The following is a 16,391-nucleotide window of genomic DNA, read 5'->3' on the forward strand; positions in this document are numbered from 1 at the left end:
ACATGGAAGGAAAATAACAACCAAAGGAAGTTCTTACTTTCTAGATTCTTACAGACTGCTTTTAAAAGCAGAATGAATACTACACCATGATGGTCATATGTTGCCATGTGCTGGAGGCATCTAATTTAAATATTCATGTATAGTTTTTTTTTTTTCTTCAAAGAAGCCAAGCTGGAAAAAAGACGTTTTTGTTTATTGTGAACTTACTTTTAAGTCCTTTTCATAAAAATGCAAAGCTGTACTTTTTTCATTAGCAACCGAACATTTTTAAAAATCAGATCCTATTACTAAGATAACATGAGGCTCATTTCTTAAAACAAAAGTAACTTGGCTCAAAGTGAGCCCGGTGACCTTGAAAACACTAAATAATAAAGTGATGACTGGGCCTGAGTCATTGTATTTCACCACAGAATAACTCATCAGAGGTATCAAATCCAATTAAAGTTGCATACTTGAATTGTAAGGAGAGACATAATGAATAAACAAAAGCAGAGTTCTCATCCGGATCCTCAGTTCCCAAGGTCTGCACATATTTTCATGGACAATCTAAAATGGGTGCATGGGAAAACATTCCAGGCTTGAGTGACTCATAATAAATATCACAGGTTATTTTGGTGTTTTTGTGGCACAGGCTGCTCTGCTGTTATTCAACAAGCTGCACACACTGTACGGATGCGAACGGCAGCCCGACCTGAACTCGTCTGCACCGCGTTTGTGTTTTTATGTGCTTAAAGCCGAGTCAGGAAGCGTTGCACAATGACAGGAAGGAGCATCTGATGTTCACTTTCTTTTCTGGGGTTTTAACACGAAGCTCCTCTGCAGAAACATCAGGAGAACAAAATAAATGAAAGTACGAAAAACGATTTTTCCCTCATAACTGATTTCAAAACAACAACCAGGAAAAGGAAGAGAATACGTTTTGTGTGCAGAAGTTTCCACAGCTGGGCAAATCACATCTGTTAACTATGACGGCTGCACGGTGGTGTAGTGGTTAGCACTTCAAATCCCTGCTGGGTACTTCTCTGTGTGGGTTTTGCATGTTCCCCTTGTGCATGTGTGGGTTTTCCTCTCACAGTCCAAAAACATGCTTAATTGGTACCGAGGATGTGAATGGTATCCCTAGGTGTGAATGTGAGTGTAGATCTGCAACAGACTCGCCCCCCGTCCCGAGTGTATCTTCCCTTCACCCAATAGTAGCAGGGATAGGCTCCAGCAGACCCCAAGAGGGATTCAGACTGTACTGAAATAGATGGATGGATGTTCTATTTGACTTTGATTTCATGCTGGATGCTCTGAGCGGTGTAAAGAGTAACTCATTACAAAAGTAATGTAGTATAGTAGCATCACTTTTTGCTGTAACTAATGTAAGCCATTTCTCCTACATTCTGAGTAATACAGTGTTTTACTCATTACCCAAGAATAAATGTTCAAATTCTTGACTATATATGAGAACTGGACTGGGTGATTGTGAGCTCACCCACAGAAAATGGCTAAATGAAGCCTCTACAGCCACCATTTCTTTCCGGATGCGAACGCTGCCGTGTTGGAGCCAGACAGCACCGGTTAGCAGTGATTGGTCCGAGCTGTTGTGAGTTGTTTTCGCTAGAGGTGTTACGGTTAATCGATGAATCGATTTCTACTCCTACAATGTAACCGGATCGATCTGTCTGAGCCAAGTTGGTAATTGAATCGAATTGATAAAAACCCTTTAAAAATGGTTTCAAATTGAGATAAATCAATAATCGATGTTGGAAAATACCATTTCGATTAAGATAGGTTAATATTACTATAAAGTAAAAACAGCAAAGTGCATCATTCCAGTCCAATGTGTGGAAAGACTTTGAATTTAGCAAAGTCATGTGACCAAACAGTGTGCTAGAATGTTCTAAGAATGTACTGTGATGTGGAAAAACAACAGTGGGCTGAACTTTAGGAAACTAAAATGTGAATAGATTTGACATTATTTCTTTTTTACTTGTTTGTTTGTACACATATTTAATTTACAATTTACAACGTGCCAATGTGGAAAACTTCCCCTGTTTCAGTACTCAGGTGTTTATCCCTGAGTCACACAAGTTTTGGTTAGGGTCAAATGTCAAATGCAAAGAACTGGGAAACTTTTCATTTCTTAACATCTAATAGAAATATATCTAAAATAATAATATTTTTATATAAAAAAAATTACTTTAACTTTCTGATTTGAAGAGAACATTTTTTAGCATTAAACCTGGGTCTATAGGAAATTTTACACGTTATTCACTATTAAATGCACGTCTTAAACTTAACCACTGCTCAAACTTCTACATTTAAATACCATCAGGAAAATAGCGAATCTTATTCAAAGGTACAAACCGCTGTGGTTTTGATCAAACCTTTTGTTTGTTCTTCACATTTGCCTCTTAACGCTCTGAAGGTCAAGTAGCCACAGGTTGTTGCCACAGGTTTACAACGGCTTATAACATAAGTTAGCCAATCACACTCAAGAAATTCTAGTTTCCAGAAAGTGCCTTTCTGACAGGGTAGAAATTTAAACCACAGACCGGACTTTGGACATTTCTGCTTAACCCTTGTGCTATCCTATGGAGTCAAGATGACCATTGACGTGTTCTCCCTACCATGACAAAGGTGGATAGAGGTGGAGAGGATTTCATGTAATTCATGGACACCAGTGAGGTTCACAAATCATTGAAGAAAAAAGGTTCAGCGCACTGTCTAGTGGGTCTAGATGACCCAACTCCCAATATTAAAGTGCCTAGGATAGCACAAGGGTTACGACTTTTAAGTTGTGTTTCTGCAAGTAATATAAAAAATGTAACTCATGATGAATACAGGATTCATGCCACATATTATAAATGAGACAGTAGAATGGTAATAGATTACTTATGCAGAACCATTACATGTAATCTGCTTTGATTCACATTAAACCTGATCCTGGCACATGTACATGGCTCATGAAAGCCCTGTGGTTGCACAAACATGAGGGATGTTGGTACGAGTGAGGGGAGGAAGATGATAGAAATAGACTAAAGGGAGCAGAACCAGAAGAAGAAAGTCACATGATGAGGAAACATCAACAGGTTGTGGTGTGCAGACAGAGACTGTGGTCAGAGAGCGCCCTCAGCTGGTCAGATCACCAATTTTGTTGAGGTCACAGCTCTTCATAATAAACCGGGAAGTGTACGATATTTTTGATTCAAGTGTTTATTTTTAAAGTACACCTGCTACAATTGCTGTTTTATAAGAGAATGAATACTTTACTGGATGACAAAAATCTGGCGGGGAAAGTTCAAAATCTCCTGCTGATGCTTCTGTTGGACATTTGTAATGAAATGCTTAGTTTTTTACTTTCCTCTAAGGGTCAGCAGCGTTTGTCCACTTCAAGCTCAGATCCAGAAGGGATTCTCCTGGATCAGATCTGAATGGACATACTTCTTTTCTAGTTCAAGTTCCTAATATGAACAGAGTTTTAAAATGCCTTTTGACTTCTTCACTTACTGAACTGTTGTCACACAGTGGTTAACCTCTTAGCCAAGAATCTGGGATGGTTTTCTCAGAATTACCTTTGGAATCCTTTTAGACACAAAAGTTATTAAGCTCCATTAGAATTATTGTCTATAAATATGTGACACATAATTACAGAAATAACTGAACAATGAATCCATAGTTGACTGGATTTAGTATTTTTAAAAAGGAGATTTTAAACGTTTGCTATGACTTTCTTTTTGCAGATTAACATCTACATGAAACGTTAGTCCTCCATACAAACCTGACTCCCTTTTTCCCCAAAACAAGGCTTTTCTTCATCCTTAAATGTTCGATTTCTGCATGGAAAAAGATCAACTTGCTTCCAATACACTTTGAAAACCTTTTTGAAAGAGAAGGAGCCTGCCACTGTTTTTGAACATTTAAGTTACTTGGCAGACCAGTCTGGAATAACAACCATCAGTCCACTCTTCAGCTGACTGTCAAAGGTCAATTTCTGAAGCCCGTCTTACTACATCCTTTCACCACAACGTCTTAGAGTCAGGTCAGGGTGACAGAACAGAATCCTTCCAAATGAAGGCACAGGGGTTAAAGGGACTGACGGATGCAGGCAGAGACCCGCCATACTGTTAGCTTAACATTTGCAGCCCTATTTGGTAGGATTCCAAACCTTTACACATGCACTCTCACATTCACACCTAGGGACAATTAGTCATCGATTCACCTTGAAGCATGTTTTTGGACTGTAACCTGTACCTGTAAATCGAATCGCCACAATATCCTTACAAGTACGACGACGAGAGTGGAGTACAATATTTTTTTCTACACTGTGCATGTGTTTCCGTAGTGTAGTGGTTATCACGTTCGCCTCACAAACCGGGGCCAGCCGCATGTACCTGTAACAGCCAATCAAATTGCAGCTGCTGCAACACAGGCAGCCAATCAAATTGTAGCTTGTGTAGCGCTGTCCAAGGTGGCAAAAATCCTTTGGTCCCAAGTTCGAGCCCCGGTTAGCGTGATGTGAGTCAGAAGTTATGGTATAATGTCTTTGCTTGTGCTAAATAACAGTCATAATCTGTTGCTCATTGTGATTTCAACCATGCTTTATTAAGATATTAACATGCAATAAATACATAAAACAGCATTTAACAAAATGTTCAACCATTTATTTACAATTAAAGGGCAGACAGATTTAAACATGCAAAAAATTAATGAAAGTACTTTAAAGGTGTACAATGAAATGAGGAAGTAGTACATATATTTGCCATTTCTATCAATACTAAACAATTCAAGAATAAGAACCGTATTCACAAAAAATAGAATTCACAAACTAAATTACAAACATTTTCACATTGAGGGATAACATCAGGAGTTCTATAATGATCAGTGTGTGTGATCATGAAGAGAGGTTAATACAGGCAAACATATACAGCTTTAGCAGAGATGTTTATGTTTTACACTCATTTCTCATCCAACATGACAAGCTGAAGTAAAATGAGACAAACGAGGTCAAAACAACAACTTTTAACAAACACAACAGTTCCACTTTTCATCTAGTAAAATATAAAAGCAGATATCTCTGGATCACACATAGAAGCTTTCTCTTTCCCTCTTCTGCTTGCCGGCCAACAGCCCACCTCATCTTTTCAGCCTCATAAAAAAGGAGACAGAGAACTCCTCCCAGGTCATTTCTTCAGTCATCCCATTTGCCTGGTGGAGGGACAAGACTCTGGCAGGACAGTAAACCGACTTCCCCACAACACCAGGGAACCCGGTGTGTATGTGTGGACTCTCTGGACCTTGTTTCAGTGGTTTGTGGCAGAACCTGCACAGACGCCCAGTGGGATGCTGCTCCCTTGTCTTTCTTCTCTGTCGGTCCTCCAAAACCTTTCTGCATTGTGCAGACCACTGCTTTGCAGCCTTTAACTCTGTCAAAAAATGGCGTGGCAGCAAAGTCTGCTAATTTAATCCTGGGGTTGGTAAGGCCTTCTGCTGCATACATCTGGTGTACTTTTTTGGAGCAGTAGAAGTATTTCACATCCCCAGACTGATAAAAGAAATGAACAGAAGATCCATCACCAAGGTAACGAGGCTGCCCACAAGCAAGACAGTTGTGTGTCATCATTTTTCCAGGTTTCTGCATGCCTTCAATCTCCTTCACTGTTTTTTAACCGTCAGTCTTAGTTAGAGGAGCGTCATCTGGTCTGAAGAGGTTTGAACAACGGCGGCATACTCTGCGTCGACCTTGCTCAGAAAGTCCTTTTGTCCGTGGTGCTTTGCCAGACGGACATCAATGGCATCCCTCATTGGATTTGTCCAACGAGAGTGGTCCAGGACAAAAGGCAGACCCCCTGCTTTGATAGGACCAGTGCGAGCTGCGCGTGGAGAGGCAGCAAAAGGCAGTGGCGGTGGTGCAGACAGAGAAAAGTTAAGCCTTCTCACTTCCCTTTCCTTGAATGCAATGTACAAATAAATAAAAAAAAGTTGAATTAAATTACCTTTCACTTCAGGGGCTCGGGTCATTGCTAGTGAGTCATCAGCAACCACACCAAAGACGTTGTCCTGAAACATTGGACCATTCAGTTCGTTTAAACTCGTGTAGCTGCAGTTTTATTGTAATAGAGTGAGGATGTTTGTTATAACAAACTTACAAGAGCAGAGTATTCTTCTCTGTGTTCTTCAGGCAGGTCGATGACCGTTTCATTGGAAGGAGGTGGTTCTGAAGGGAAACGCTCTTCCTCCTCAACAACCAGGTCTCTCTGAGACTCGTGTTTGTCCCAGTGAAGAGGAACCGGACGGCAGCCAGGCTCCACATACTGAAGTCCAAACCTTTCCTCGGTGTCGGCCTGTGACAACACTAAGGCGGGATCCTTGGCTTGTCCTGTCACTTCCTTTGACAGCTTGTTCAGCTCTACAATCAGAGCTGGATGAAAAACTGAAGGAAGCTCCAGACCAGGTTGCTTCAGGCTTACAAGATGCTGGAAGTTCCACCGAGCTTCTCCAGTCATGCCTTGGACCTGAAAAAGTTCTGGCAAGACCCGATTTCCAGTCACCCATCTGGACGGGTGGAAATGAAATCCCTCCTGGTGTGATGTGCCTCGCACCGGGATCCAGGTTGGTACCGCTGCCCCTCGATGTGGTTCAGCTGTGACGTGCCCCCGTGTCTGTAGAGGATCCCGTCTCCCACCTCCGGGTCGCTCAGACAGCCCGAGGATGTGAACGTGCTGAATCCTCCACACTTTCAGCATTCTTGCCTTAAACAGTGGTACGCCATCTGGATCCGATTCCAAAAAGAACCTCTTCAGAACATTTTCCACTCGCACCAGCAGCTCTCGGGGTTCTGGGCTTTTGGTGCGGCAGTGCTCCCTGATGTGCTGCTTTGTGGGGTTAGCTGGCTGGATCCCACCGAAGGTGTAGGCCTGGTTACGGCCGCCGACAGGCAAACCTGTCCCAGTCTGGGGGAATTCACAAAGGGGCCAAAACATATGAGCGATGGACACCAGTTTATTGAGTGAAAGAATTAACCTGTGTCCTGTAAAACAAAAACTAAATAAATAATTACTGTGCTGGTCCCAACAAAAGACTAAACAGAGGGATTGGAGCCTTGGCCAAACACAGGGAGACAACTGACCCAGCCACGTTGACCGTCGGAGTCAGCAGCTCCCCGCTAAGGTTGCCTAGCAGAATCTAACTATTGAAAAGAAATAAACAAAGCCCGCAAATAAGGACTACCAAGGTCCAACCCCAAACTAAAATAACAAAATCCAGCAGTACAAGACTGCTGAGGACCAAAAGGGAATCAAAGTGGAAACAAACCAACCAGCACAGCTCCAAGTCAAACCACCTGCTCCTCAGCCTCCTGCTCTGCTCTCTCTGCATGCCTCCCCCTTGGTTGAGGCCTCCCCTGACTTAAATACCTGGCAGGTGCTGATCAAGATGATTAGCCACACCTGCCAGGTGAGCAAAATGAAAGGGGATGCAGCAGCAGCAGCAGCAGCAGCAGCAAGACATAACAGGCCTCCTTCAGCCTCTGAAGGTCAGTTTGGTCCACGACACAAAAAGCTCTCCAAAGGAACTTGCAGAAGGAGCTGTGAAGTGGATGATGCTCTGAGATGCACTCCCTGGTGAAGCGCCACATGCAGTGAAACAAGTCCAGCTTGAAGATTATGTCACTGTTGCATTATGTACCAGATGCACATCTATTGGTGAAGTCTCCAGATGTGGCTTCACCCACTATAGCCTCTGTGGTCTTCCAGGAATCCCAGAGAAGATGCTCCTGAGGCTGGGAGTTTGAGATCCTGAATGGAGAGCAGCAATCCCTGTCCATGCACACAGGAAAAGCACCTTGAAAATGTTTATGTGCAAATAAAGTGATTGTTTTTAAAACAATATTTACTTATGTTTGTCAAGTTTTTACTGTTGAAACCATTAAATTAGAAGGAAAACGAACAAATTTTTGTCTTACCTGTCAACCCACTGGTACTTGGCTTTTGGCAGCGCTGCAGAAATGTAACGTAATGTAAATGTAACGCCGGGACAGCTGCTCGTACATTGGCTCCAGAGATTTGTCGCTTTCCGACTGCAGCATCACCCAGGACAAAATCATCCAGTTTTCATTCATTACTGCATAGGATGACATTGTGCCTGATGCCAGTAACACCTTTCGGGTGTGGTCAGCCCTCAAGACCTCACCAAACGTGCCTTAAGGAGCAGATTGATCGTGCCCTCCTCCCTGTGGTACTCCAGTATGAGGCAGTCCACCAGGTAGTGTGCAGTCACTGTTACCCCACACCAGGCATCTACGTCTGTAAACCCACCAAAGGGATCGGTGATTGTCTGCTGGCCATATGATCCACTCTGTCCATCCGGAACATTCTTCACTGTGCACAGATGCCACGTGCGCACGCCCGTATTTTAGGTGAAGAGCTTCATTTAGCTGATTGGCCATATCACCTGGAGACTTAGCCGTCTGCCGCAGCTCATCCATCACAGTTTTGCTTACAGCCTTTTTGTGGGTCATCAAGGCTGGAAAAATGTTCTGAAAACGACGAGGCAGCATGTCCTCCATGAAGATTTGTCTGCAAACCAGGGCTTGTTGCAGACTTTACAAGTTAGCCGAGAAGCAAGGATGTAGTAATGACCACTTGTACCAATGATGACACGGGGCCGACCTGTTCCAGAGGAGACCACGAGGGGGTTTGGGCAGTCATGCAGACACGGGAGAGAGTAGTTGTTACGCACTCTTTCCATTATTGCATGGTCTGGTTTCTAGATAAAAAAAGGATGAAGGTAAAAGTACTTTGGGAATGGTAGCTCATAAGAGTCAATGAGTTCCAGCTGAGGTGGGTTACGCCACAAGATCATATTATTGTTGTTGTTGTTTTCTCTTCCTGCTTGCGCTTCCTTTAAAATCCTTACGACTAAGACGATTTGGAAACAGCGCCCCCAACATCTCTAGTGGTGAAAAAGTATATTACATCCGTAGTGTTAAGAACTACCATAGAGAATGAATGGGAAAAGTTAAGAAACACAGCCGCATATACCTGTAACACGGAACAGCCAATCAAATTGCAGCTGCCGCAACACAGGCAGCCAATCAAATTGCAGCTGCCGCAACACAGGCAGCCAATCAAATTGTAGCTTGTGTCGCGCTGTCCAAGGTGAAAAAATCCGCCAATCAAATTGTAGCTTGTGTCGCACTGTCCAAGGTGACAAAATCCTTTGGTCCCGAGTTCGAACCCCGGTTAGAGTGAAGTCAGCCAGAAGTTAAGGTATAAGAAATGTTATATATGTTAAGCTGAAAATGACATTTCAGAATTATAGTTTTCTACTTCTTTCCTGTCTTTGCTTGTGCTAAATAACAGTCACGATCTGTTGCTCATTTCAATTTCAACCATGCTTTATTAAGATATTAACATGCAATAAATACATAAAACTCAGTATTTAACACAAAATGTACCAAAATGTTCAACCATTTATTTACAATTAAAGGGCAGACAGATTTAAACATGCAAAAATTAATGAAAGTACTTTAAAGGTGTACAATGAATTGAGGAAGTAGTACATATATTTGCTTTTTCCTTCAATATTAAACAATTCAAGAATAAATATGTAGGCAACCGTATTCACAAAATAGAATTCACAAACTAAATTACAAACATTTTCACATTGAAGGATAACATCAGGAGTCTTATGATCTCTGTGTGACCATGAATGGAGCCTTTAACTGTCAAAAAATGGCGTGGCAGCAAAGTCTGAAAATGGCATCCTGGGGTTGGTAAGGCCTTCTGCTGCATACATCTGGTGTACTTTTTTGGAGCAGTAGAAGTATTTCACATCCCCAGACTGATAAAAGAAATGAACAGAAGATCCATCACCAAGGTAACGAGACTTTGGCTGCCCACAAGCAAGACAGTTGTGTGTCATCTTTTTTCCAGGTTTCTGCTGTTGTTGCTGCATACCTACAATCTCCTTCACCGTTTTTAACTGTCAGTCTTAGTTAGAGGAGCTTCATCTGGTTTAATGGTGGGGGGGGTTCACTGGTGCAGGAGGGAGAGTCACAAGTGGCACAGTGACAGTTTCTCTTCCTTCACTGAGTTTATGCCACAGCTGCTGGGTCTCCAAAGGTTTTACGGTAAGTGATGTTCTGAGGTGGGTTGCGCCACAAGGAGATCATATTCATTGCAGGTCTCACAGTCCCAAGGCCTCCATCTGTGTTTTCATCCAGATCCTCTGCTGTGGAGAGCAGTTCCAGCTGCTGACATCTTGGTCATGGCATGGAAGTGGTGGAGCAGCAGGCGTTGGCTGAAAGCGAGCAGGAGGAGCTGCAGACAGAGCTGAGGCTCTTCCAACGACTGCTGCAAAAATAACACAAGTTGTTGTTAAATAAACAGGATTGTCACAAAGTCCGTTTGAAGGTAGTATTTAACATTTTTGTCAAGACTTATTGCACTGACTGTAGGTTTTATCCTCCACTCTTCTTAAAGATGGCACCGTTCTACTTTGAGACAGTTACAAAGTGAGCAACTCTGGTGGTTCTGGCAGAGGAGTCTTCACTGGAGCCGAAGAAACTGGGGAAAAACGACTGTCAGAAACAGACAGGAAGCTGCAGCAGAGTACAGCTGACAAATGATCCTCAGCACTCACCTGCATGTGTAGCAGCAGGACAGCTGGAGCTCTCAGGCTGCTCTGGATTCAGATCAACAGAAATATCCATCACTATTTACAGTTCTTTGTTATTAACTGTGCAAAACACTCAAAACCATGTAAGAAAACATGCTCAATAGAACAGGTGAGGTATGAAAATCAGTCAATAAATAATTAGTTGCATTTTTTTACCTTTTGATTGACCAGGAAAGGTACCATTATGATGTAATGATCCATGTGTAACCACTTTACTCTGACATGTGGAGACGTGTACTTTTGTTGTTATTCTGCTTCTTAAAGACTGGCTTCTTTCAATCATTTTCATACCAAACCTTTGCAAATAAAATAATTATGTATTTACCCTCGACGACGAACAATCAATACCTTCAGCATCACAAAGCAATCACACAAAACACCTGCATTAGAACAGGCCTGAACGTAGCCAACCAGCAAACAGCAGAAAGGAAAAGGTGATCCCGGATTACGGCGGCGGCGGCAGCATCAGCAGCAGCAGCAGCAGCATCAGCAGCAGCAGCAGCAGCCGCAGCAGCTAGACCTTTACAAAGTGAACCTGAAAGAAACTAAATCAAACATATGAATATGGTTCTATTTGAACAAACACGTTTTAAAGTGCTTAGTGTAAAGAAAGGACTGATCTTAGACTAACAGGTGGTCTAAAATCAGTTTTTTAACTACTAGTACTACTACTCCACATACAGAAACATAATCAACACGTGATGCATGATGCGTGCACGTTGGTGCTGCTCACTTGGCTGGAATAGGATTGTTGGAAAACATGTTGGTCCTGTCATTTTCTTCACTACATGTCCCTGCTCTTTAGGAAAAAAAAAGAAAGAAAACAGATTGGAATTAAAAGTAGTAACTATTAAAAGTAGTAACTAAAACTAAACTAAAACTGCCACAGACCTGGAGGACTAGAAGAAGGTTTAGTAAGAGCAGGTTCTGAAGAACTCCGAGTCTGAGCCTCTTTCTTCTTCAGGTACTGCTGGAGCAGGAACATTTTGCTGCCTGAAACCCACTGTTTCCTGAGGATAAATGATGCATATCCATCTTCTTTTTTCTCCCAGACATCCCTCCAGGTCTTCTTAGAATGCACACCAAATTAAACCAGCTGGTTGTCCTCACTACCTGAAGGTGGCTCCACTGATCTTTCAGCTAAATAGTTCCTCAGATCTCTGATTTTGCATTTGCCTGCAATACAACACGCACACATGCACGAGCACACACACACGTGCACGCGCGCGCACACACACAATCCATTAAATGCATAATGTAATACTGTAACAAAAATAGCATTGAAAATGTAATGTAACCCCTGTTCACCTCCTCACGACCACCTATGGTACAATGAAAAAGGTTTTGAAAACACACACACACTTAACAGGACAAAGTTTCTAGTTTGATGACGTTCCTCTCATCCCCGCTGTTATTCTCACCGCTGGAGTTTCAGTCCTCGTGTTCAAGAATGACGGGAAGAGAAATGTCTTTAAATTGGAAACTTTGTCCTGTTTGTTTTTTTTAAACCTACATCAGACTTTTACTTATTGTGCTCTTGTGTTTTAACAGCGATCGGATCTAATCTGGCTGCAAGATTGTTGTCGTCTTCTCTTCCTGTAAAACCCTTACTACTAAAATGATTAAGAAACAGCGCCCCCAAAATCTCGCTAGTGGTGAAAAAGTATATTACATCCGTAGTGTTAAGGACTACCATAGAGAATGAATGGGAAAAGTTAAAGAGAGTTAAGCTTAACCATAGAAAGTATGGTCAAGCAATATATTACATCCATCATGATAAGATCTACCATGGAGACTGACTTCAACATCTTTTCAAAGCTGCTCCCTATGTGTTTCCGTAGTGTAGTGGTTATCACGTTCGCCTCACACGCGAAAGGTCCCCGGTTCGAAACCGGGCGGAAACAATTTTTTTTTTTTTGTTTTTGGACAAAAGAAAAACGTGACTTGATCTATAACTTGTTGGTTGAATTCTTTCTTAAGATGAATATTATAAAAAGAAAAATACTAACATTTTTCAGCCTGGAGTTTTCATATTTCTCTTTTTTCTTTGATTGTTTTAATCAACAAAAGGGTGTTCTTAAGTAAATCAAAAGTTTATTCATCCAGTCGTGTCTTTTATTGTCTTTAAACAAAAAAGAAAAAAATCATGTTTCCGCCCGGTTTCGAACCGGGGACCTTTCGCGTGTTAGGCGAACGTGATAACCACTACACTACGGAAACACATAGGGAGTCGCATTGAAAAGTTTTTGAAGTCATTTCCCCTTTTGATCCACCTGTAAATCCTCTTTCTCCAGGCCCGAAAGGTCACTGGTTCAAAACCGGGCGGAAACAGTTTATTGTTTTATTTATTGAACATAATTTAAAAATACGACTAGATGAACAACTTCTTTATTTAAGGATCTATAAAGACCTTGAGTAGAGGCGTTTATAGATGAAACTAGTTTATGAAATAAAAAATAAAAAAAGAGAAACATGTTTCGTCCGGTTTTGTTTGTCTTGTTTAATAAATTTCCTTTCCATAAGTGTTGTGGTTTGTATTTAATACAAACGATCAGTTTTACAAAAGTTATCATTGAACTACAAATCTCCAAAAGATTACACAGATTTTTTTTAATCGATGTAGGAGCCCTATTGAGAAACATGTCCTGTGGGTGTCGCTGTTTTTGTTTTGCTGTCAATTATAAATTGGTTGATGATCTGACCACACACAGGTGTGCATGGACAGATGGAGAAATGGTTTTTGACCGCTTGTGCGGGAAATGAAGCAAAAGAGAAGTCCAACCCGTTCAGTAGTGTAAATAAATAAAAGAAACAAAGTAATGCAAAGTTGATCGGAGTAAAAGACTCATTTTTCTTCGTCGTATAAGGAAACGACAGCTCGCTTGGCGCGTCAATCAACTCCGGCGTCGCAGATCTCAGTGTATCAAAGGAGCTAGAACTTAGTTAAATAGTTTTTAGGCCTTTAGCTCCTACAATCGATGTGCAATTAATGTTTAAAATACTCCATAGAAATGATGCTAACGGTATCCTATCAAGTGACCGAGAAGAGCGCCTTGGCCTGCGTCAATAGTGACATAGACAGATGTAATAGAGAATCGGGCAATTTTTCAAAATAAAACATCAGATTCCGAAATAAATAAAACGTAAGTAATGTAAGTTTTTAATTCTGTGCGGCCCGGGACCAAATAACTCCGGTTGGCGACCGCTGGTCTACGCTAGTGGTAGAGCACGTAAACAGACAGCAACCCCACCCCCTCTTACCAATTGTTTTATAGCTAACCAAATTTTTATGTGGCTGTTTTGAGATCCGCTCACAGCCTGACATATGGCCCTAAAGCAGGGGTGGGCAAATATTTTGACTCACGGGCCACATAGGGTTCGAAAATTGGAGGGCAGGGCCGGACCAAGAGCAGATGCGTGGAGTGAGAAAGAAATAACATGGAATCTGGATAAAAACATTTGGATTGAAAATTGTATTTTAAAACAGAGAAATTTAGAGTTTTTGGGTTAAAACTTTTCTTCTCATTTTAGAGCCAATTGCACCAATTGTGCCTTGTGGAAAACCTGGAGAAATGCTGCGTTCATGTTGTGTTCAAACGATCGTAAGAATGAAAAACAACAAATCTTCAAACACCAAATGGGTGCTAGAGCGTAGTCCACAAATTTTTCTTGTGAGGGCCACAATAACCCTTTTTCATTGAAACATTAAACTTCTTTTATCTTTCTATTATTGTAAAGCCCTATAAAAAAGTTTTATTAATTCATGATCCTTTTAAGAAAATAAATAACACTATTTATGAAATATAAAATGACCAAATAACTCTGTCATTTTCCGTGACAAAAAGTCAGGGGAAAAATATACTGATATATAAAAAAGAAAAAACAATAAATAGTCATATTTCCAGTCATAGTCCCGCTGAGACTTTAAGGGTTGCAGCTATCTGTTTCTCATCCAGTAATTAATGAAGAAAGCACATTTCTATGTCTTCTGCTGCAGCTACGCAGAATATATCTCCGTTACCTTTTCACCAGTACAGTGTTCCCTCATCTATTGCAATTTAAGAATAACCCGTGATCAGTGAAATCCACGGAGTATGATTACAGACGTTTATGGCAGTAAAACTCCTCACAGGAAACTTTACACTTTTCTCACACAGACATGAAGTCAGCAGATAAACTTTACAGTTTAAGGAGATCCTCAGCTATAAATCCACAAATCTGACTCAGTTAAACTTAATCAATGCCTGAGGTTACACAATTGCAGAAACTTGCATCAAAGCAACAATCCAACGTGCAGCTTCATGCGTGATCAACACTTTCATTCAGAAGAATCCCAGCAGCACCAGCAGGTCCAAACCCATCAATAGGCAAATTCACACACTGAAAATCCCAGAATTCAGAGCAAATCTACCAAAATGAATAAATCAAAACATGCGGGAGTCACCAGTAACAGTCAATTTGAAGACAGGAATAGATAGAAGCATTTAAAAACATACCAATTTAACCAAATGTTTGACACATTTCAGTTAAAATAAGCTAAGGAACATGAAATAAAAACATCCTAGCAGCTTTGATTTGTAATCAATTTACAAATCCATGTGAACTTGCAACATTTTAAACACACAAAATGTCTTAAATTTTAATGAACTCTTTTAATGTCTTGAAAAATGAACGTTTTATAAATAATTGCTTCAACTCTTCAACAAAGAAAGATTTTGAAACAAAGCAGAATATTTTCATGTGCAATTTAGAAACTTTTGTTTTTAGAACTGAAACTTTTTTTATACAATTTAAAAAAAATTTAGTTCTAAAACTGTAAATGAAAAAGCAATAACAATAAGCCCTGAACAACAGATAAATGTATATAAAATCACTGAGCAACAACACAAGAAAGAGACAATACCACAATAAGCAATAAAGCAGCAAAACTCATTTTCACTACAGCAAAAATATAAAGTACAAGCCTTTTCCTCTCAAATACTTCTATGTTCAGGTCCTTTCATTTACGGACTAGTAGCTAACGTTCGCTAGCTAGCTTCAGAAAAAACGGCCACCCTTTGATGTTAAAACTAACCCCAACAACACGAAGCAAAGTGACTGCTGAAATAACACAAACGTATCCCTCATTTTCACAACAGCAGAAATATAAAGCAAAAGCATTTTCCTTTCAAATACGTCTGAGCTTGTAATAAAACGCTAACCTTACCGTCCTAAAAAGGAGAAGCGAGGCAAAATGGCATCCTCCCGAGGAGAAGACGAGAAGGAAGAGAGGGGGGAAGTCAGGTGAGGAAAAAACTCTGAAGAATACCAGAGATAAAGTTAAATCCTGTTTTGGTCCGAGTATCAGGCAGTAAACATCCTTCTATGAGGAAAATCAGCCGCTCCTCTGGATTCAGAACTCAAGGAAAAAACTTTCTCACAGAAGTCTGACAAAACTAGTCTCCGTTCGCTCTGTGTGACAAGGCAACGAAATCTACCCAGTTCCAGAAAGTTCAACGTCTGTGGACCAATCACAGACAGCCACAACACGATTTTTAGACGTGATTGGCTATTCCGTAGAAAACGGGCGAAACCATTTTGAGTATGTTTACCACTAGAATATCATAATACTTTATTGTTAAGAAAAGTTTTAAGCACAGACTCAGCATTACTCACTGTTTGAAGAAAAAAGAGTGAATCTGTGACCTAAATTACAACAATTACAATGCTTTTATACAATAGCATTG

General features: G+C 40.9%; 1 protein-coding gene, 1 long non-coding RNA gene and 2 other non-coding genes across 14 annotated transcripts; 1 reads left to right on the forward strand and 3 right to left on the reverse strand.

Moving 5' to 3' along the window:
• Positions 1–4,561: 4,561 nt before the first annotated feature.
• On the reverse strand, positions 4,562–9,068 carry LOC110015227 (uncharacterized). Of its 2 annotated transcripts, XM_020703818.2 has the most exons (4): positions 7,949–9,066; positions 6,135–7,802; positions 5,982–6,045; positions 4,562–5,858 (listed from the first exon to the last, which is right to left on the reverse strand). In XM_020703818.2, exons 2-4 carry the CDS (start codon positions 6,966–6,968, stop codon positions 5,668–5,670), a joined length of 1,089 nt encoding a protein of 362 aa, XP_020559477.1. In that variant the 5' UTR covers positions 6,969–7,802; positions 7,949–9,066; the 3' UTR covers positions 4,562–5,667. The 2 variants fall into 2 exon arrangements, with proteins under 2 accessions (XP_020559477.1, XP_023811386.1); XM_023955618.2 differs by having other exon boundaries at positions 4,562–6,045; positions 7,949–9,068.
• Positions 9,069–9,364: 296 nt separating this feature from the next.
• LOC105354185 (uncharacterized) lies at positions 9,365–16,158 on the reverse strand. 10 transcript variants are annotated; one of them, XR_013656349.1, is made up of 5 exons: positions 15,872–16,158; positions 11,779–11,841; positions 10,630–11,675; positions 10,440–10,553; positions 9,365–10,340 (listed from the first exon to the last, which is right to left on the reverse strand). It is a non-coding gene; the product is annotated as an uncharacterized LOC105354185 (long non-coding RNA). The 10 variants fall into 10 exon arrangements; XR_013656348.1 differs by lacking the exon at positions 15,872–16,158 and having other exon boundaries at positions 10,630–11,464; positions 11,557–11,675; positions 11,779–12,530; XR_013656347.1 differs by lacking the exon at positions 15,872–16,158 and having other exon boundaries at positions 10,630–11,210; positions 11,399–11,459; positions 11,557–12,528.
• On the forward strand, positions 12,497–12,569 carry trnav-cac (transfer RNA valine (anticodon CAC)). The gene has a single exon. It is a non-coding gene; the product is annotated as a tRNA-Val (tRNA).
• trnav-aac (transfer RNA valine (anticodon AAC)) lies at positions 12,813–12,885 on the reverse strand. Its single transcript has one exon. It is a non-coding gene; the product is annotated as a tRNA-Val (tRNA).
• Positions 16,159–16,391: the final 233 nt, after the last annotated feature.

This window comes from Oryzias latipes, chromosome 6 (assembly GCF_053564925.1).
Source record: "Oryzias latipes strain Hd-rR chromosome 6, Olatipes_Hd-rR_3.1".
Classification (NCBI taxonomy): domain Eukaryota; kingdom Metazoa; phylum Chordata; class Actinopteri; order Beloniformes; family Adrianichthyidae; genus Oryzias; species Oryzias latipes.